At 50.1% G+C, this 22224-nt stretch overlaps 1 protein-coding gene across 3 annotated transcripts in view; it reads left to right on the forward strand.

The window, feature by feature from the left end:
• KDM4B (lysine demethylase 4B) overlaps positions 1-22224 on the forward strand; it is a 71439-nt gene that overhangs the window by 41390 nt on the left and 7825 nt on the right. The window contains exons 9-18 of one of the 3 annotated variants that reach the window (XM_066205922.1): positions 1757-1953; positions 2375-2407; positions 5385-5554; positions 9881-10290; positions 10955-11075; positions 13792-13970; positions 15195-15417; positions 18144-18220; positions 18398-18453; positions 18911-19019. In XM_066205922.1, coding sequence (XP_066062019.1) covers positions 1757-1953; positions 2375-2407; positions 5385-5554; positions 9881-10290; positions 10955-11075; positions 13792-13970; positions 15195-15417; positions 18144-18220; positions 18398-18453; positions 18911-19019 — 1575 coding nt within the window. The remainder of the gene's footprint in view (positions 1-1756; positions 1954-2374; positions 2408-5384; positions 5555-9880; positions 10291-10954; positions 11076-13791; positions 13971-15194; positions 15418-18143; positions 18221-18397; positions 18454-18910; positions 19020-22224) is intronic. The other 2 variants (XM_066205923.1, XM_066205924.1) reach the window with 2 other exon arrangements.

The raw sequence follows: 22224 nt of genomic DNA on the forward strand, positions 1-22224 counted from the left end.
GGCCGCAGTGCTGAGCCCCAGCCCAGCAGCATCCCCAGAGCTCAGCCAGGGCTGCTGCAGCCGGGGGACTCTGCAGCTGCTGCTGCAGCTTGGGAATGCTCTGAGACCCTGGCCCCGGGGGCTGGCCCTTTGCTGGCACGTCTGCGGGTGTGGACGTGTCTGGGCTGCAGCTCTCGGGCCCAGGTCAGGATCACCAAACGCAGAGCTCCCCTTCTGAGCCATTTTTCAGCCTCTCAGGAGGCCACCCCCAGAGCTGTGCTGGGGATGTTCTCCTGTGCTCCTCTCTGGAGCTCTGCACAGCTTTTAAACTTCCTCAGGGGAAACGTGCGCAGTCCCTCCGGCCAGGACTGATGGAGGTGCCCTGGGGAGCTCCTGCCTGGGCTGGGGTTGGAAGCTTTGGTGCCGTCCGTGCTCCTGCTGTGCTGTGGCCAAACTGCATGGCCAGCCTTTCTGCCTCAGCCCTCGCTCATTAAATGGGGTTTTCCTGGAAATGCCTGTCCCTAAATGTGCTCCTTCCCAGTCAGCCCCTGGGGTTACCAGGGACAGCCCCTGGGGTTACCAGGGACAGTCCCTGGGGTTACCAGTGACAGTCCCTGGGGTTACCAGCCCTGCCCCAGTCCCTGCACAGTGAGGAGCAGGAGGATGTGGGGTGGTGGGGAACTGTACAGAAGGACTCTTTTCTCTCGCTGCCTCAGTGAATTCTCAACTCTGGCCATCCATTATTTAGTGATGGTGGGGAAAAGGGAAGGGAGAGAGGGGAGAGGCAGGTTTAATTTCAGGCATTTCTGCCAAAAGAACGGATAGAATGGTTTTGAAAAGATGTGGAGGAAGGGTGGGAAAAAAGCCCAACGCAGCCCTGCAAAGTGGCTCCAATTACCTCAGCCTCAGCTGGGAGTTGAAAAGCAATTTAGTGCAAGCAAAGCTTTGCACCTGAGAGCAGAAACCCCCAGGGAGCTGTGGCTGCAGCCCCCAGAGGCACCTGGGGGGTTCCTGGGTCCTTTTCCATCCTCTGCCTCCTTTTGATGAAGTTTATAAAGGCTGACTCTGAGACTGATGTCAGTGCAGGGTGAGAATCCCCTTGCTGCACTCAGTCTGTTGATTCATCACAGCAAAGGGACACATCAAGGAAAAGCACCTGAGTCCTCTCTGTGCAGTGGCAGGGGTGTAACTCCAGGTGAGTTTTAATGAGCATATGCCAGCTGAAATGAATAAAGCACATTTTCTCCCACCTAATGGTTTGGATGCAGGTCGTAGTTACTGCGGGTTTCTTATTTCTTCCCTTTTGTGCGGGCTTGCTGTGCCATGTCAGGATGTCTCGTTATGAGGTTGCGCTGCCCTGTGCTCTGGGTCAGGCTTTGGCTCCTGGAAGGGTTTTCTGAGTTATGAAGTGGTACCAGTGATATCTTTTCAGCCTGGGGAACTCTGCCAGAGAGAGGTTGATGGAGGGAACGTGGGCTTGAGGGCAGACTCCGACCTGGGCTAGCCCAGGCAGTAATTGTGTCTAATTCCTGCAGCACAGGACTCGAGCACTGCCAGTCCCAGGAGGCTTTGGCTTGTTGGGGGCTTAGGGGGAGAGCAGAGGGGAACAGTGTTTCCCCCACCCCTGGGGAGCGCTGGAGTGCCGCTGCTTTTCCGGGAGCAGGTAGAGCTGAGGCGCTGCCAGCGCTGAGCCCTTGCAGAACCCCGTCCTGGGGCCCTGTGGGCAGAGCTGTGTCCCCTGGGCAGGTCCCAGCGTGACATGTGGGGTCTCTTGCAGTGCACGTGCCGCAAGGACATGGTGAAGATCTCCATGGACGTGTTTGTGCGGGTGCTGCAGCCCGAGCGCTACGAGCTCTGGAAGCAGGGCAAGGACATCGCCGTGCTGGACCACATGAAGCCCACGGCCCTGAGCAGCCCCGAGCTGGACGCCTGGAACGAGACCAAGGCCGACCTAAAGGCCAAACTGCTCCGCAGGTAAAGGCAGAGAGTGTTTGTCTGATTGTCATTGCTCCAGTCTTCGCTGCAGGGAGGTCAAACTCTTCCTTTGTTCCTTTCGCACAGTTCCTCGTGCCGTTTGTCCCTCACGCTCCTGTTTCCTTCCCATGCTATAAAAGCACGTGCTTTTCAAAGTGGGACACTTTGTGCCCCCTCACATCTCATCTCTTATCCTGGAAGACCAAAAAATCTACAGAGAGAGCATTTAGAGCTTCACTGCTCAGAAGGCAGGAGTTTAAAAAAGCCCATCGGTTGCAAAGGGGATTTTATGCATGCCTTTCTGTGCTTCCTTTGATCTTTGTATTAATTTTCTACAAGTCTGTGATTTTTGTGTGTTACAGCATGCTTGACTTGAAAATTTGGCATGCTAACCTTTTCCTGTTGGAATCTTGCTTTATAGGATAGGAGATGAGGAAGAGGACAACAAACACCGGTATGTGACTTCCCTCAGCAACCTCAGTCACTTCATTCTTTTTCCTGGCAAGTTTCTTAGCATAGCAGCTCTGGGACTCTTTTCCTCTGTCACTGAGTTTTTTTGTGAAAGCCCCCAGGAGATCTTTGGGCCTCAAGGTTCCTCAGGCTTCATCTTGGTTTGAGTTTCTGTGATCTCTTCCATCACTGGAGAACCTCTCATGGCTCTTTGCTTTTCACTCTTGAGTTGCTCTCCTGGGCTGGCAGGGATGTGTGGTGGTAACTGGGAAAGGGAGCTGGGCGCTGATCCGAGTGCTGCTGCATTTCTGTGACTGTTCAGGGCTCCTGATGTAGCTGATGTTTGCACAGTCTAAGGTACTGTATGAGCACCAAGGATTATTTTCCCTCCCTGAGCCTATTACCCAGCAGAGAATCCTCTCTCTCAGCCTGAGCCTATTGCAAGTGATCCAGGTACTTTTTTTGCTTATCTGTTCAGTGTTTCCTGGATTATTCCAGCATTATCCTGAAGCAGTTTTGAGGCTGTTCAATGCTCCTTAGCAGTACTTTCTCCTGTGCTTTTGTCTTTCCAAGACATGGTTTTGCTTGAAGCCTGACTTTTCTCAGCAGGACGGAGGGATGGGATTCACCCCTGCCCAAACCTTCACAGTTGTAGCTACTTAATTTAAGTCACTTTGTGGTCTGCTCTTCAAAGAGTACAAACGCTGCTTTTTTGTCAGCCCTCTTGGAAAAATGGAGCTTTTCAACTCTGCAGAGAGGTGTTATTTCTTCTCTGAGGTCAGTCAGACTTGGTTACCTTAAAAAACCCAACTTGGTTTACTTTATGGCTTCAGCAAGAGACTGTGTTAGTCCAGTCCCCACCAGCCCATCGCTGGTGTGTGAATTCTGTCAGACACAGAACAGCTTCACTCCTGGAAGTGCTCAGCCTTCAGCCTGTGCCTGTGGAAGCACTTTCTGTAAGTGCTGAGCTTTCTGCCTCTCTCCCCCACAACCCCTGAGTGAGAAGAGCCCTGCAAAACACATTTTTTTTTTTCTCTCCTGTGAGTACAGCGCTCTGTGCTGTAATTTTTGCCTGGCATTTCCACGCCACAGGAATAAAACACACTTTGCTAAAACCAGCTTGTAACTCTTGCCTCTGCTCCTCCTTCAGCTACAGAAGGTTCCAGCTGCAGTGGCAAAGCCTTACAGCTTTATCTTCACCTCCCACCCCACGTTCCCCTCTCAGGGAAGGTGCTGTGTGCTTGGAATCGGGGTGAGGAGCAGAGCTGATCCTTCTGGGCTCAGCCCCTGTTCCTGCTAATGACTGTCCTGCAGGTGTGAAGGCACCGGCTCTTCTTGCAGGGCCCCCATCTGCTCAGAGTCTGGCAATTAGAGCTCCCTGTGCATATGGATCACAACTTGCTTTTCTCTTCATCATTCAGCTCAGGTTGAAGTTTTTTTCTCTGCCTTCTTTTTCAGTTTAAAGGCTGATTAAGGGCTCTTAACTCTGTTGTGCCCCAAATCTAATTAGCAGCTGAAGTTTCCTGGGTTCTGAGGATGGGGAGCTGCTTTTTAGCTTTTTTAGACTTTGGGGCTGCTGAGTAAAGTGTGTTTTAGTCTTTGTCACACGATGGATGTGAGGCCATAAGGAAAATGCTTCTTTCTACCAAAGGAGAAATGTCTGCATGCTAAAAATGGGGTAAAAATCACAACTTTCTGAATCAGTCCTTTTGGAGAAGGAAGGCTTGTTAGATTTAAACCTGAAATTCAAGGAGCAATTCTGCAGTCTCTGTCCAGCCCTGTGCTGGGGCAGGCTGGGGTGGAGTGACTGGGGTTTGGGGCTGCACCAGGGCTCACAAGGCTCCGAAGCTGTGGCTGGTGCTTGCACAGTGTCAAGGCTTTATCTTGTCCCACTCCGACCCAGTGGCACCCTGGGGAGGGGACCCAGCTGGCCCCGAGTGGCCGAGGGGAAATTCTGTGCCATAAAATGTTATGGGGAGCAATAAAAACTGGGAGAGGGCAGGAAGGAGGGTGTGGCTTCTGAGGGGGCGTTTTTGGGGGCTGGCTGGGCATTGCTCAGCCTGGGGAGGTGGTGAGTGGATTTCCTGGGCTTCTTTCTTTCTTTTTTTATTCTTTCCTTCACCTGTTAAACTTTTGTCTTTTGTCTTGACTTAAAAGTTTCTGGCTCTTGATCTTCTCATTTTCCCTCCCTGTCCCTCTTGGGCACTGGGGAGTGCCTGTGAGGGTCCTTGGTGTCTCACAGTTCCCGACCCAAAATCTTGTCCTGACTTGCGAATTTCCATTTCTCTTTGCATTGTGGCTCCTGTGATCTTTGCCTTGGTGGCATTGACTTTAAAAAGAGTGAACAGCATTGCTCTTGCCTCGTTAGTATTTGTCGGTTCTTATTAATATGCATATTTTTTAGTTAGATTTCTTCAAGGCCTTGGACCTTCTGAATTTACTGCTGAAAAATCATAGGCTGCCTATTGATTTTGCTCTGAGCATTCATTACAGTGTGTTTTGGGGATCTGGCAGTGCTGGGTAATGTCTCAGAGCTGGAAGATGATGTTTTGCAGACTTCCAGCAGTTTGCCAAAGGGAGGCACGGACAGAATGGAAAGAAATAATGGAATGGAGGCAGAGGATGAAAGAGAGATTTAAACAAGTTTTCATCTGTATTTTGAAATACAAGCGAAATAGATTGAAAACACAATTAAAATCACTTTAACTGCAGCTTGTGAGCTTACATTAGTAATGGTAGGGAAAAGCTCTTCAGGAGACCCAGACAATTAATGGCTGCTGTGAATGGATCTTAAATGTTGTGTTATGCAGGGTTCATCTGTTCCCTTTCAGATATCTCTTCTGCCCTGTAGCTATTTTAGCTACCTTGTGTTTTCTCTCCAAAGAAGATCCTTTTGTTTTGTATTCAGCTTTTTAAGTCAGTGATGGTTTTCTATTTTGAAGGCTGCTCTTTTATGTCAAATCACACTTCTGTACTTTCAGGTCTCACAGAAAAAGGAGTCAACCCAGAAGACACAAAACAGAGGATCAGAAGTCTCTTGGGGATGTCATGGCTATTGAAACTGCCTTGGAAGATGTGAAAGTAAAAGAGGAGCTGAAAAGGGGCCCGGACCTGGAGGAAGAGGAGAGAAGCAAAGGGCTGGAGGGAGAAGGTGAGGCCAGACAAGTGAGGAGCTGGGGCGAGCTCTGAAACACCTCTGTGAATAACTTGTCTGCTGCTGTTTATTCCTGTTGAAATATCAGCAGAGTTTTCCCCAATATTAAATCTCTGCTCACTGAAATATGTCATCATTCACAGCAGCAATTGATTTTTTCCCTCTCTTTAAGGATTTGATCCAAATAGCTTTTTTGGCAGGGCTGGAAAATTCTGTAGGCCCAAACTATCACAGGGGTGTAAAAATATGTATTATGTGAGGAATATTTTAAATTATTTCATAGAGAAACAAATAAGTGTATTTTTTGTGTCCTGCTCTGAAAAGGAATGATTTGTGCACTGCCTTGTGCAATTCATCTTTCCTCTTCCCCTCCCTTTGTTCCCATTTCTCAGAGAGCCTCAGTTTGGGTGGGATCCGCAGCTGCTGCTCCAGTCCCACTTGGGTTTCTTCAAGTTTAGCTGGAGCGGGGAAGCTTTTCAGCTTCCTCTGCATGAAATATAAAACCTTTGCTGAAAATAAAACCAGGCCCTGACAACTCCCATTCCTTTGGGATTCCTTGTGCACATCCAGCCCCCAGGCCTGAGCACACCCTTTGTGCTGGGGGCTCTTTCTGTGCCACCTTCTTCTTGGCTCTGTGGAAAAGGTTGGAGTTCTTGCTGGGAAAAAGCTGCTTTTTCCCCCCTCCTAATGTGTGGTTAAGTGGTTTTTGTGTCTGTGACACTCCCTCTGAGGCTTCTCCAGCACTGCTTACAGGGAATTAATTTACATCCATTGTATACATCCATTATTTGTTTAGCATTTGGAGAAACTGATGCTGCAAACTGTTTAGAGAAGCTCGATAATGATCTTAAAGGAAATCTGTGGAAGCTCTGGGAAGAGAATTGAGGGCTGTGTTCAGAGTCTGCCAGCCAGACAGTGTATTTTCCCTTTTTACTGGAAACAAGGAGTTGGAGAACCATTGTTGCACAGTGCAGATACTTAATTTCTATTGCCCTAAGCTTGAGAGCATCAGCAGTGTGTTAAATTGTCTGCTCTTAGCTCCTGTACAAGTTTAACACTTGATGCTTGTAATAAATGGCCCGAAAATGCTGATTTTTCTTCGGAGACGAGAGATAAGTGACAAGGACAGATCTGAGATCATTAGAATGGCCAAGGAATAATAAAAACTCTGTTCTAGCTGAACGGCTTCCAAATCATACACTTCCACTACTTCTTAAGAGCTCTGTAGCTGTTGGCTCGGGAGGGAAAAGCTCATTTTCAGCACCGTTGCAGAAGTGCCACTGGAGCAAACTCCAGCTTGGTGTGGCTGCTCACAAATATTCAGCTTTCCCGCTGCAAGACAGCAATTAAACCCCAACGACTTCTCTCGTCTTCCACGTCCCGCTGTCTGCATTGCCTCTCACCAGTGGCTCAGGGTTTCATCTTGAAGAAGAGAACAACAGCATCTGTGTGGATGGCCCTGCTCATGGCAATTCTGCTCCCCCACCTTCTGCACTTCCTCTCTTTATTTCCCTGGTTTTAATTTGACTCCATTTTCTGTTACGCCAGGAGAGATGACCTTGAGAAGGAGAAAGAATGAGATTTCAAAGTAGTCACGCTTCCAAAGTGGGTCTTGTGTTTTGTGTTGTTCTTTGGACAAGCTGAGTATTTATAACTCGAGGTTTTCAGGATTTCTGACCCAGATCCCTTACGGTGTTTACTTCTGGTTTTTATGACTCAGCTTTATATTCATAATTTATGATGTTGCTATTATTATATTTAGAATTCTAGCGGGTTGTGTTGGGCCCCTAGGAAGGAGAGTGTTGAGGCTTTGTCCTTGCCTGGACCTGCTGAGCAGCAGAAACCCTCCTGGCAGTCAGCAACTCTTCCTGTGGGGCTGTGCAGAGGGACCTGCAAACCTGAGTGCCACCTGCAGGGCTGGGGCTCCAAACCTCCTGGGCAGCCCCTTCCAGGGCCTCACCAGCCTTTCCAGGGAGGAATTCCTGCTGGTGTCCACCCTGAGCCTCCCCTGGCCCAGCCTGAGGCCGTTCCCTCCTGTCCTGCTGTCCCCTGTTCCCAGAGCCCGACCCCCCGGCTGTCCCCTCCTGTCAGGGAGTTGTGCAGAGCCCCCAGGTCCCTCCTGAGCCTCCTTTTCTCCAGCTGAGCCCTTTCCCAGCTCCCTCAGCTGCTCCTCAGTTTCCTGAGCTCTGCTGAGGGTTCAGATTGTCGCTGGGCAGGCAGCACAGCTCTGGCCCACTGCTCCTTGTGTCCCACCCACACCTGCTCCTCCTGCAGTGGGAGGACAGGGAGGACATTGCTCTCTGAACCTGCCTGTGCATCTGTGCCTTCAGATCCTTTTCCTTCCTGGAAGTGTTCAGGGTAGCCAGACAGGCTCTTGGAATTTTGCCTCCCTTTTTCCTGGCTTCTGATTCCGTAGATTCACTTGCAAACTCACTTAATGTAGAAACTTTCAAGCACAGTTCTCTGTGCCAGCTGCTGTCAAATTACCCTTTAGAAGTCAATAAAGCTGGTGAATGGCATTTGTGGTGCTGTTGGGGAGAGAATTCTTGGAGTGTATAGAGAGTAAATATGATCTGGTTTTGTGCAACTGGGGAGAAATCCAATTTGCCTTTCATTCAATATGTTTGTTTCTCTAAGGAAATTCAATATTCCTTTCTCTGTGATAGAACAAACCAGTTTATCTGAGGGACTGCCTACACGAGTACAACTATAATTATTTGAGCTGGACTTGTTCCCATTTTTATGTTAGTGTAAATAAAGTGATCAGACTTCTAGGAAATGCTGGGGTTCAGGTGATCCCATGGGGATTCCAGCAGGGATTTTGGCACTTTATCCTCTTGTGAGATTATCCACTCTTCTTCATGCAGAAACCTCTGTCATGTGATGGTTATTCTGATTTTCCATTCATGGGTCAGGTTTGGTGTAGCCTGAAGTGGAGGGGTCGGGGTTGGTGAAACTCTTCAGTGGGGTGAACAGGGTGTCCCTGATTATCCCAGCCTGGACATTCCCCCTCAGTGGAGGGCAGGAATTTTAATCACTGCTGTAGAACGTGGATCCTTCACAGGGAGGAGAGGTGAGGAAGGCTTTTCCGGGCCAGTGCTGCCTCTGGTGACAATGCTGAGATGTTTATCTGCTCGAGAAGTGTTGTCACATCCACGAGGGCTGTGCAGATAAACTGAGGGACAGTGAGCTGGGCGAGGCAAGGACATGGCTGTGAGTAAAGGATATCTCAGGATCCAGCTGAGCTCTCTGCTGCACCTGATTTATGCTTTAAAAGCATTTTTAAAAAAACTCGATAGCAGGAACCTTTGGGTAATAATGATTCAGGTATCTTTGTTCAGTTCTTCATTTCCTGGGGCTGTTGGGTGTATTGACACACAGTAATACCCAGATAAGAGCTGTGCTTGCAAACACAGGGAGCAGCAAACTGCTGAGACAGAATGGGGCTCTCCAAACTCTTTTGACTGCACCTCCTTATCAGCAAAAGAAATCTGAGTGCACCTCCTGATGTATGTCTTTATTTATATACAGATTTATTCATGGATAGCACAGCAATACACATGTACACGTGTATTTCTGTGCTAATGTGCCCATTATGAATATACAGAAAAACAGAGGTTGGAAAAGGAAGGCATAGAGATAAAAAAATACTGTTTTAAATATTTATTTTATTAATGGGACAACAATGTTTCATTCCTGCACCCCAGCGGATGGTTTTGTGCCCCTGTCTGTGGAGGACAAAACACTTGAAACACAGAGTCAGGGCTAATGTGACATATTACAGGTTTTTGGCACACAGTCCAGTTTCTTAGGGATTTAGATATTTTCCCTCCAGGAAAGGGGGGTTTTAGCAGCCTTTGTGCTCCAGTCAGGAATTGAATAGTCCATAGAACTGACACAAGTATTTTCTTTCTGAAGCAGCTTCTCTAGGCCAGTGCTGAGGCACAGCTGAGTGCGGGCAGCTCTCAGAGTGCTGCTGGAGCACGGAGATTCCATGATGGGATGTGCCAGCCCAGCCCTGGGCTCTGGGAAAGGAGAGGGATGCTGTGTGCCCATGGGAACGCAGTAATTCCATGATGGGAGATCCCAGCCCAGCACTGAGCTCTGGGAAAGGAGAGGGATGCTGTGTGCCCATGGGAACGCAGTAATTCCATGATGGGAGATCCCAGCCCAGCACTGAGCTCTGGGAAAGGAGAGGGATGCTGTGTGCCCATGGGAACGCAGTAATTCCATGGTGGGACACACCAGCCCGGGCACACACTGAGCTCTGGGAGGGACGCGCAGTTCCCAGGAGCCGTGCCTCAGCGTCACCTTTGTCTCCAGCAGGGGAGTGCAAGGCCAAGGCGCGGCCCCCGAAGGCCAAGGGCGAGAGGAAGAAGAAGCAGCCGTTCCCCGCGCAGCCCCCGGCCCCCCAGCAGCCCCCCGAGCCCCCGGCGCGGCCCCCGGGAGCCCCGGGCGCGGGGCAGGGCCGGCCCCCGGCGCCCCTGAACGTGGTGCAGCCCTCGGAGGCGCCGGCCGAGGAGGACGAGTTCAAGCCGCGGCCCATCATCCCCATGCTGTACGTGGTGCCCCGCAGCAAGAAGGTCGTGTTTGACAAGGAGCACATGTCCTGCCAGCAGGCCTTCGAGCAGTTCGCCACGCAGAAGGGGCTGGGCTGGCCCCAGGGGCCCCTGCAGGGCCCCGCCAAGGACGAGGACGGCGCCGAGGCCGAGCACAGCGAGCTCAGCGCTGAGGTCAGTGGGCACCGCCCGGCCCCGGGCCGGCCTGGGCAGGGCACGGCCTGGCCTGGAGGGAGCCGGCCTGGCCTGGGCTGGTCTAACTGGTGTGAGCACAGCCTGGCCTGGGCTGGTCTAACTGGTGTGAGCACAGCCTGGCCTGGGCTGGTCTAACTGGTGTGAGCACAGCCTGGCCTGGGCTGGTCTAACTGGTGTGAGCACAGCCTGGCCTGGGCTGGTCTAACTGGTGTGAGCACAGCCTGGCCTGGGGCTGGTTTAACTGGTGAGAGCACAACCTGGCCGGGGCTGGGTTTAACTGAATTGTCTTTTGGGTCCCCTCTAGCCCAAACCAGTCTGGGGTTCCACGATTCACAGTTTCCGTGGAGTTCCCGGCTGTGTAAGTGCTTGAGCAGACTTTTCACGAGCTGATGGAATTGGCAGCTTGCAGGTGTTCTGAGGCTGTCCTGACTTGAAGAAAACTCTGTAGTTTACCCAACTTCTTAAGAGTTAGTGTTGGCTTTTGTCTGCTCCAGGAATTGGCTCGGAAGGCGTCGGTGGTTCAGCCAAAAGGCAGAGAGAAGTTCGCTGTGTGAATCCAAGAACTCTGTGACGGGGGCTCTGCCTCTCTTGTCCTGTTCCCTCCTTGGGGGGTGCCCATCCAGCTTGTTGTGCTTCCTTCCAGGCTGCTTCTGCCTTCTCCAAGATGAAGATGGAGATCAAGAAGAGCCGGCGGCACCCGCTGGGGAAGCCCCCGACGCGCTCCCCGCTGTCCGTGGTCAAACAGGAGACCTCCAGTGACGAGGGTGAGTGAGCAGCCCCAGGGACCTTGGATGTCCTGCCTCATGTCCTGCCTGACCCAGGGAATTGCTGAAGCCTTTGACAAAACCGTGTGGCCTGAAGCTCTGTGTTACACGTAGCTGGTAGGAAATGCGGCGTGTTCCCGTTTGGATAACCCAGCTGGAAACAAAACTCCTCCGTGGGAGGTGTCACTTCTCACCTCCCACCCTTTTTTCACCCAAGAAAAATATTTTGCTGGCTGCAGGATGAGGCAGCAATTTGGGCAAAGTGAAAAAAGAGTTTGCAGAAAATAACGTCTGAAAGGCAAAGCTCTGTCTTGGATATTGCGGTGGGATGAGATCTGTTCCCCTCGGAGGCAGTGGAGGTCAGCTCTGCTCTCTCGTGTGAGGAAAGTCAGTTCTAACCTTCTGCTTGGCTCTAATTCACATCAGTGTTGGGGTCCAACTTTCCTTGGCAGATGCAGAAATGAGAATGAAAATGTTTTTCGGTATTGAACCGTACATCAGTGATTCCTTCTTTTCCCACATTCTGGTCCCCGTGAATGCCCCAACAGTCTGGACCAAGGGGAAAGAAAAGATTCTTACCTCTCCTCTGTTTTGTGCTATAATTCCCCACTTTGAGGCCTCGCCCTCGTTACTCAGAGTATGGACGAGCCCCCAGTACAGAGCTTTTGTGTGCTGGGTGTAGCTGGCAGCCCCTGCTCACCGCTCCTCCTTCCCAAGGACAACGCCTTTCCCGTTCACTCTCCTTCAGGAATGCATCCATTGATTTTAGAGCAGCCTCCTGCAGGAAGGGCTTCTCCTGAGCACACAGAGCTCCTTTCCTCACTGAGGAGGATGCACTTGATGCCTTCCAAGTGTGTAACAGGGACTGGAGTGTGCAGAGGCAGCTGAGATTTGTTGTCTTGTTTTGGTGTGAGACCTTGGAGCCAGCTCTGTGCTGGAGGATCCTCATTAGGCAGATTCTTCTCCCTGCTTTGACTTGTTGGATGGTGTTTGGGGACTTGGCTGGTGCAGCAGGAGCAGCTCTTGTGGAAGCTGGCATTTCTTGGGGGCTGATTTACTGCTCTGCTGGGCAAAATCTGATCAAACAGATTCTTCCCTCCCCACCAGGGAGCAGAGGCAGCTCTCTGCACCCCGGGCTTTTTCAGGGAATGATGTGCAAGGATGATCTGCAGGCTGCAGGAGAACAGTGAGCATGCAAATGAAGGGAATGCACATGTCACACAGAGACTCAGCCCAGACAAATTGTTTGCGGTGTGGGAGCCATCCTGAATGCTGTGTGTCCCCCTGGATCCATCCTGGAGGAGCGAAGGTGATAGCACACGACAGTCATTCCCTTTCTTCTCTCCCCCTGTCACTCTGGATTAGGCTGCTGCTTTCCCTGATTGCTCTGGTATCATAAATCCTGGCCTGTCACCTGATGTGCCTCGACTGAAATTTGGCAAAACGTGGGTTTTGCTTCATCTCTTAAAAATAAACAAGAGAAGGCACTTCTTAGGAAGTAACCCTCGTATGAAATGTGGCAGAGCCACACAACCAGCACTCATCACCTCAAAAAAGGGATTGATTAAACACAGTAAAATTGCCACATTGTCTGACAAATGTGTTACGGGCGACATTTAAAATCTGAGATGTAAACTCAGCCATGAAGGTTTTACTCCAAGTTCCTTTTATCCTTTGAGGTAACCCAAGAGTCAGAAAATCTTCAAAGGGAGGGAGAACTAGAGAGGAGACTTAGACTTGTAGAGCAGAACATAAACTGCTTATTTCCAGTAATTAACAGTGAAGCAGTGAACAATTTGGTTTAATGTGCTGAGCTCTGGGGATAATGTTCTTCCAAGATGTTTCTGAGTTCCCTGCTCTTTTGGAAACTTTGCAGATTGGTGATGCAGGGAGTGATTTCCACTCTGCCTTGAGTGGAAAATTTCTTTAACACTTACAGCGACTCAAAACTCCTTCATAAGGAAGGGTAAGAAACTTGGACCCCCAGACTGCCACAGATGGATCCTGCAGTGGTTTAATCATGAAATGCCAAGGACCTTTGAAAGGTTTATAAAATAAGGAATTAGCAAACTAATTAGCAGGAGCAGTCCCTGGCAGGGCTCTGGCAGAGGGAGGGATGGTGGGGAATGCAGATGGGGGCTCAGGGGTGTGGGAATGGCTGTGCAGAGCCCAGATCAGGGTCAGTGTGTGCAGGGCAGCTCTGGGTGCACTTGGGGGGCTTGGCTCAGCCTGGGGGGGTGGGAGCTGGGAGCTGGCCTGGCCCAGCAGCACCAGCTGCACCCACAGCTCCCAGAGCAGGCAGGAAAGGGGCAGCTCCCTGCACTGGCATCCTGTGTTTGGAACTTAGCAAAGTTCAAATTAAACCTTCACTAAAGGGTGGTGGAGGTTTCACAGCTGGAAAGGGTGAAAGAGTTACAAAGGCAGTAAATCTCCTTTCTGTCCTTCCTCCTGGCCAGTTCCTTCAGGTCACTGCTGTCCCTGTCTTGTGTATCCTGTCCCCGGAGGGGAGATTGTGTCCATTTGAGGAAGTATTTGGGGCATAGGCCTGTGAGAGAACGTGGAGGAGTTGAATGTTTTTATTTATTGCACTTCCTGTGTTGTTGAGACCTGAGCTGTTTAACTCAGCCTTGCTCCTTTTGCCTCTTCTAACCATAAACTCTTTTGCCTTTACTGACTGCTGTTGTTTTGGGATTTTTTTTTTTCCTTTTCATTCTAGAAACGTTTCCATTTTCTGGAGAGGAAGATATGAGTGATCCAGAGGCTTTGAAATCTTTACTTTCCTTCCAGTGGAAGAACAAAGCATTTAATTTCCCAGCTGAAAGGAAGTTCAATGCAGCTGCTGCCCTGAGTGAGCCATACTGTGCTGTCTGCACCCTCTTCTACCCCTATAACCAGGTAATTCCTCCCCACAGGGACAGGGAATCACTGAGGTGGGAACACCACACTCTGTTCACCCTAAAGCCACGTTCCCCCAATCTGTGTTTTTGGGATGGTGACCCCACCAATTCTCTGGGCAGCCTGTGCCACTGCCTGACCACACCTTCCACAAAGAGATTTCCCCTGATATCCCGTCTGAATCCCTGACACTGCTCCCATGGGTGAATTAGGATGCAGACGTTTCTGATAGAGACAAACCCAGACAAATTTGCACACCAAAGAAATGTGTTTGGACTTGGCAGTGGTTGGAGCCTTTTCTGTTATCTTTCCTGGCTTCCCTGGCTTGCTCAGTGTTCATTCTGAATTCACACTGAAAGAGCTTTGCAAACACTGTTCCATGCAGAGAAAAGTCACACCAGGCTCCTGTTTCCACACGGGCCCGAGTTGCTGAATTTATGCAAACAAGCCACAAAATAAAAATTTACTGAGTAAGCACATCCATCATCTTTTTTTGGAAACCACCAATATGCTTTGGGAGATGTTATGAGCAGAACGGCAAAATTCATCAGATGAATTAGTTATTTGTGCAGTTGTGCATTGATTTGTTCTCACATAAAGCCAAATCTGGCTTTGTGAGCCCACCAGGAATTGGTGCCTTAGATACTTGTAGATGTGTTGGAAGCTTTTCCTGGGAAAAGCAGAACCCCTTCAATAAAATCTCTTGATTTATTACACGGACTGAAAATAAAATATCTGTTCTGAGTGCTGGCTGTTGTGAGGAAAACTGGGTGCAGCTGAGCTGGTTCTATCCACTGCTTTTAACTCTGTCTGCTACCAGACACCTTGAAATGTCCTTCAGGAGAACTTCTTGCAGGAAAAGTAGGGAAGGATGCCAAAGGGATGGGAGAGGGGGAGGGAAGGTCTTGCTTTTAGCGATATTTTCCTTTTTATTTTTCCTTGGTGTTTTGAGCTGCAAGTTAGGAATTTAGATTTTTGCAGAAGGAAAACAGGAAAAGCTGCTCGTTATTCTAATGCTTCTTTGAGCTTTCACAACAAATTACAGATCTCAGGCTGAGGAAGAGGGGGAGAGGCAAGGCAGGGGTGGGAGTCAGGGTTTGAGGCTGAGTTTTGGCTGCCTGCTGCCAGGTGTTGGGTGACCTTTTGGCAAGGGGGGTGCTCAGGGTGGGCAGTGAAAAGCCTGGCCAGGAAGGGGCAGTCCCAGTGACGGGGTTTTGTCTCCAGTCCTCACAGGTGGAGAAGGAAGCTGCCCCTGCCCCCACAGGGGAGCCCTCCTCGTTCCTGCACCTGTCCAGGTGTGGGCAGAAGACCAAGCCCCTGATCCCGGAGATGTGCTTTACCTCAAGTGGAGAAAACACCGAGCCCCTTCCTTCAAATTCCTACATCGGAGAGGATGGAACCAGTCCCTTGATATCCTGTGCCAAATGCTGCCTGCAGGTTCATGCTAGTGAGTGCTTCCCCTTCCCCTCAGCCCTGGGCTCCTGGGAGACTCAGGAGTTTGTGTGTTGCTGTGTTTGAGCTCCTTCTTGGCAGGTCTGTGTCCTGTCACTCCCATTTTATCTCTGTTGGCACAAGGATATCAGGAATCTCGGAAAGGTTTGGGTTGGAAGGACCTTAAAGCTCATCCAGCTCCCATCCCCTTTCTCTCAGAGCACATCTGTGTATTCAAGTCCATCTTGGCAGTCACTGATCTTAAAAATACACACCAATATTCCTTTTACTGCTTATTTTGTTGGCTGATTCTTCTCTGTCTCAAAGAAAAGATTCTTTCTTTTGATACCTTTCATTTTTGGTAATAAAGCAGAACTCAAAGGCTTTATTGCACTCTTTTCTCTCACATATTTCCTTCCAATATTGTTCTGCTGGGGGAGGCTGTATTGTTCCTGCATGCAGCAGAGATTATGGAGTAGTTTGAGATATATTTTATTAGTGTCTGTGATAGTGTTTGCAGTAGTGGCACTTGATTACAAAAGGGAGCATATGTCTGTTTGCTTCCCTGATAGTTATGTCTAAAAGAAGAGCTGATTAATCCTGGTGGAGTGTACCTTCAGTGGAGATTGAACAGCATCCAGTTAACGTTTGTGACGAATTACTGTTCAGCTGTTTGATCTTGACAGATGGGGAATCTTATTTGCCTTGCATCAGCTGGAATTACTTTTGTTGTTCCACTTTTAGAGTCCGCAGGTCCCGGTGCAGCTCAGCAGGGCTGGGGAACTGGAAGGAAACTTTGGTTTCTGCTGAATCCCTGGCTATGGACATTCCTGGCTAATCAGGCTGTGGGATGCAGGGCGGGTGTGAGGAGGAGGATTTCATCCTGCCCTCACAAGTCAGGGCTGCTGCATCTTGTCCATCCTCAGGCCTGCAATAGGCCAGTCCAGCGGAATGTGGCTGAATTCTGGTTAAGGACAGAGGGGTGTGGGCAGGAGGATGTTAGTCTGCAGGCTCAGACCTGAGATCCGTCACTTTTTAGAGAAGCTCAGTTTTATATTTTGGCTGTACTCTCCCCTTGAGGATAGGGCAGGACAGCTGTAAGATCTGATGGAGGCTCCGGTGCCTGGTTGTTTCCTTGTGCTCTGTGACATCCCTTTGACTTTGCTGCAGAGAATCCATTTGCTTTTATTGCAGGATTGCAGTGGTGAGGTGTATTTTGGCTGACTGTAAAAGCCGCTGGCAGCCTGTGTGTTCTTGGGAAGTGCCCTCCCAAACTGTGCTGGGTCCAGCAGCCAGGCCCTACAGAGAGGGGAAGGTTTCTGGGCTTTTCAGGCACTGAAAAAATCCATTTAAAGAGCATCTTTTTCTTGGTCTGCCTGGGTTATCCTTGTGGGACAACGTGGGGTTCAGTAAATGGAACTGTTCTGCCCTCACAGAGTCACTGAGGTTGGAAAAGACCTTTAAGGTCACCCAGCCCAGCACCAGCACCCTGCCCACCTCTAGCCATGTCCCCAGGTGCCACATCCATGGATTTTTGAACACTTCCAGAGATGGTGATTGCACCTCTGCCCTGGGCAGGCTGTTCCAGTGCTTTACAGTTTTTTCCATGAAGAAATTTTTCCTAATTTTCAATGTCAGCCTCCCCTGGTGCAGCCTGAGGCTGTGCTCAGGGTCTGGCTCTCCCTCAGCTCAGTTTTGGACTGACACCCCTGTCCCTGTTCTAGGCCTGGCTGGAATTTGCTTCCCTGATTTGCCATATGATGAAAAGAGACCTCAGATGTGGAGAGCAGCTGCAGATCCATAGTATTGACTTTCTCTGACATGCTGTTTATCTGGTTAAGTGGATGATATTTATAAATCAGGCTGGGGTGGTAATCCCAGTGCTTTCTGAATGTCTTCTTTTAAGTTCAGTAATTTGAGATTGTTGTTCCCAGCTGAAATTTTCTGTTCAGTTTGTTGGGTTAGGTGAAGGCTGGATGGGATTTTGTTAGGGAGGGTAGAGGCTGGATGGAGTGAGCTGTGTGTTAGTTGAGATGCTTATCTTCAATTTTCCACTCCCTTTCCAAGCTTGCAGGAATCACATAGATCTGCTTTTCCAAAACTGGATCTGTGTCTTCTCCCCGTTGTTTTCAGTGACAAACCTCAGTGCCTTTTATGGAATTTTAAGGACTGATTTGTTCTTATTTCCCTGTCTTTCTAATGGACAGAATACCACTTTACTGTTTTGGTGTTGTAGGAGGGTTTGGTGCTTGCGTGTTACAGCAATTGATGCTCTGTGAAATGAGATGTTTTTAACACTTCCTGTAACCATAAATTAAATACTGCTAACCGTGTGGAATGCAGGTATTTAATTTCCTTGCAGTAATATTGGGCTTGTCCTTCCTCATAACACCACGCAGCAAAAGTAACTGCTTCAACCTTGCCAAAATTCAGTGCCCTTCCCTGTTCTGATGTGTGAGTGCACTCCAGCAGTGGTGGCATCACCTTGGAGCCCAGTTCCTGCCCAAAGAAACAAAGTCTTGCCACTGTAGCCCTTCGAGAAGTGAACACCAGACATGAGGGTTACCTGTGTGGGGCTTTTGGTTGGTTTGTTTTCTGCTCCCAGTTCTGATTGTGCCAGAGCCTGTTGAGTACAGTTCCTCAAATGCTTTCAGAGTTGCTTCTGAGCTGAAAAGTCGTGGAGTGGAGCTCGGAGGTGCTGTGGGGGCCATGCTGTGACGGGCTGTGCTGTGTCTGTTGCAGGCTGTTACGGCATCCGCCCGGAGCTGGTGAACGAGAGCTGGTGGTGCTCGCGGTGCTCGGCCGGCGCCTGGGCAGCGGTAAGGGCTGCACGTCCCCTTGCACACTGCTGGGGTCACCCAGCTGCCCCCACAGACCGGGCTGGGGGGATTCAGGTTGCCTTTGACACCCCGGGTGGGCTGTGGTCACTGTCTGTGCGTGCTGAGCAGCCTGGCAGAGCCTTTGCGTCCCGTTCTGACCGAGTTGTGTTCCCGCAGGAATGTTGCCTGTGCAATCTCAGGGGAGGAGCTCTCCAGATGACCACTGATGGCCGGTGAGTGCTGCCTTTCAGTGTGGTTTCCTTCCATACTGCACCTCTTCTCCTTGTCTTGGGAATTTGGTCTTAATGCTCAGGGTAGCAGCAACTTTTGGGGTTCTGGGAGGGAACTGCTCCTCGCTGACTTGGCAGGATGAGCCCAAGTGCTGCCCTACGCTGCGCCAGGCTGCTGGGCAGCAGAGCCGCTGAACGTGGCTGTTTCTCAGTGAAAAGTCTTCTCGGAGGATGTTTAGCATTGTGCAAAATCAGTGGAAGAAAAGGTTGGTCTCCGTTGTTCCAGAGGCCTTTACCTTGTGCCACCCTGATTAACAGTCGGTTGGGAACGTTGCCAAGGCTGCCAACCCCTGGAAATGTGCCGCGATGCTGAGGGAGGCAGGGAAATGTTAACTGCCCTCCAGAGCATTTCATTCAGATAACGGCAGGCCCTGATTTGTGTCTCCCCTGTGCTCCCCAGGTGGGTCCACGTGATCTGTGCTATTGCAGTCCCCGAGGCGCGTTTCCTCAATGTCATCGAGCGTCATCCCGTGGACATCAGCAACATCCCCGAGCAGAGGTGGAAACTGGTGGGTGTCTGCTACTGGGGACAGTGTTTGGGAGCAAGAGCCAGGGAGAAAAGCTGTAACTAGGCAAAAACATCGTGTGTGTTCATAAAGCAGCTGCTGAGATTGGGGATGATCTCGCTCTCATTTCCAAACAAAAGCTGCATCCTTTGTGTCCGCTGAGCCCTGTCAGTGCTTTGACCCCAAGCAGCTCTGATTTCCAGATGTGCCTTGACTCTCTGGGGGTGTGCTGTACCCTGGGCAGAGCCTGGGACTCCTTCCCACCTGCAGCCAGGTGTAAACTGCCTGAAAGCGACGTTTACTCCAAGTTTACTCCAAGTACTGCACAGCAGGAGTGCAAAGGGATGCGGTGACTAGAGCGAGGCTGACTTGTTCATCTCTAATTCATCTTTCCTTGCAACATTTCTCTTTTTCTATCAAGAAATCTCTTGGAGAAATGAATAAACATTTCTGTGACCCTGACTGCAAGGCAAGACTGCAAGGATTTTAATACAAGCCCAGCTCCAAGTTGTTATTTGGCTGTGTGGCCTCATCCGAGGGATTAGTAATGGACGATTCATTAGCTCAGAGCAATTTATCTTAATGTTAGTTAATGCTCCATCACTATAGTGTGTTATTGCAAAATAAATTGTGCTTTTCCTGCTTTTTTTGGTTCAGAAGTCAGCTGGGTGACACGGTGTGGGATGGGGAAGGTGCTGGAGCAGTGATAGATGGGTTAGCGCTGATGGATTCGTTAACAGAGCTGCTACTTAGTGCACTGAGCCCGGGTGAGAGATTAGGAGGAACCTATCCCTGCTCGCAGAGTTATTTCTCTGTTGTGCAAATGGGTTTTGTACACAAATGTGAATGTAAAAAGCATTCATTATTCAGCAGGAGCGATGGGGCAGCGCAGTGCCAGGGTGATAAATCTTGCAGCCGTGGCTCTTTATGGATCAGCTGACACTTCCAACGTGCATCCTCTTCATTACCAGCACTTGTAACGCTGAACTTAAAATCCTTTTACACAGCACTCACTTGTATTGCTTAATGGAGCCTCACAAGGAAACATGACTTAATTCTTTAACCCTTCCTTGGCTGCCTGGCAGTCCTGCAGAGCCAGGGCAGTGTCTGTGCGTGTCTGACTGTGCTGCTTTGCTCTGCTCCAAACCAGAGCCTCTGCATGGACCCACTGCATCCATTTCCCCTTCATTCCTCAGTTAAAACCGCAAAGTTTCATAGAATCCCAGAATACCCTGAGTTGGGAGGGTCCCCGAAGACCTTCAGTGCGACTCCTGGCCCTGCACAGACCCCCCAGCAGTCCCACCCTGAGAGCGTTGTGCCAGCACTCCTGGAGCTCTGGAAAGAAACTTGGTTTGGTTTCTTCTGTTGTATTCCATTGGCACCTCGTGTTTTCTTCCTGTCTCAGGGAACGTGGAGAATTTTTGCATGAAGTGCCTCCACTCACACAGGCCAGTGTTGGAATTTACAGGCACATATTCCTCATGCTGCTGTTAGCCAGAGCCTGCCTTGTAGCTCAGATGTCAAAGCCTGGCTTAAGCCCTTCACTTGGAAAGCTTTAGAAGTATCAGTTAGGTAAGGATTAAACAATTCGTGTGGATGGCAGAACACAGAGGCAGTGGTGTGGGGTGTGAGGGTCAAAGGGAGTGTAAATTGAGTTGGACTGTGGAGACACTCATGAGCCATGGGGGGGAGTTTTGGGATTCTTCATGGGAATCTGCAGGTAATTCCTGCAGCACGTGGGGTGTCAGTGCAGGAGTTGGGGGTGTCTGGGCTTTGGAGGTGAGCAGCTGCAGGTAGGGAGAGAAACTGAGGGTGACTGAAAGGTGATGGTGTCGGAGCTGCTGGCTTTGGCAATGGTGGGCTTGGTGCAGTACTTGATGAAACTGGGAAGAGGACTTTTGTGGCTGGAAAAGATGGAAAAGGAGAGAAGGAATGATGTGAAGGGTGAGGACAGTTGATGTGAATGGATGAGGGTGGTGGAGGAGAGAGGGGGTAGGGGTTATCCTTGGTTATTATTTGATTTTTAATATGTTACATTGTTTTAAGTTCCTGTGATGAGGGCTGAGGTCCCGAGGAGTGGCAGAGATCTGGGGAAAGGTGTATCCTGTTCTCTAAGCATGGAGCAGGTCTCCCTGTGCAGGCACAGATTTTCAGCCCGTTTGTGGGTATGGCACCGTTTTCAGGAGTGCAGTTTCCTGCTCCCAGATTGATGGCACATTACAGGCCTGTGCACGTAAATTATTTATGACGTGGAAATTTGGAATAATTAGCTGTCATTCCTCAGCGGAGTAAATGAATTGCAGTGTTCATCATGCAGCAGACAGCCCATTTCTTACTCTCAGCTGTGACCTGACTCTGGTGTGCATTTATTCCGAAGATTTCTCTCCTGTGCTTTGCACTCCTTTCCCTCCCACAGAAAATGCCTTTAAATCTCCACGTGCAGCTTTCCTGCAGCCCTTGGCACTGGTGTGTCTGTCCATCCCAGCTCCCTCACTTCCAGGTCTGAATTTCCATACGATCCCAGACTGGTTTGGGTGTGAAGGGGCCTTAAACCCCCCAGTGCCACCCCTGCCATGGGCAGGGACACCTCCCCCTGTCCCAGGCTGCTCCAGCCTGGCCTGGGCACTGCCAGGGATCCAGGGGCAGCCCCAGCTGCTCTGGGCACCCTGTGCCAGTGTTTTCCCACCCTCCCAGGCAGGAATTGTCCCTCCCTCCATCACTGCTTACACTTCAGGCTCCCTGCCACTCACATTTATCTTCTGATCCTATCTGCTCCGAGTGTCCCCCCGGTGCAGCTCTAGTCTGTCCCGGGGGGTTGTGTGGGCGCAGGGTGTGTGTAATCCTGCCTTGGCAGAGCCCTGCCCTGGAGGGTCGATGCTCCCCCGCGTGTCAGCAGCTGTCCCTGCTGCTGGGACAAGGGGATATCGACAGGTTAATAACGGGATCTGTGCTATTGACTCCCCTCAGTCCTGCTGGGCACTTTCCTGCTGCTTATCTGCCTCTGGAACATGGTTTGCAGAGCGATAAAGGCTCAGCTTATTAAAGGCTAAACCCACGTTCTGGCAGCACTCAGGGCTCTGCCTTTGAATTTCCTGGCTTTTGTTCGTTTGTGTAAAAAGGCCAAATTAATCTTTGGTGTAAACAAACTGCCTGCAGTTAATTCATAGGAAGGAATGGGACTTATTTCATAGAACTGTGGGCCAGAGCC

Source organism: Chamaea fasciata, unplaced genomic scaffold (genome assembly GCF_029207755.1).
Source record: "Chamaea fasciata isolate MVZ Bird 193981 ecotype frontalis unplaced genomic scaffold, bChaFas1.0.hap1 SCAF_28, whole genome shotgun sequence".
Classification (NCBI taxonomy): domain Eukaryota; kingdom Metazoa; phylum Chordata; class Aves; order Passeriformes; family Sylviidae; genus Chamaea; species Chamaea fasciata.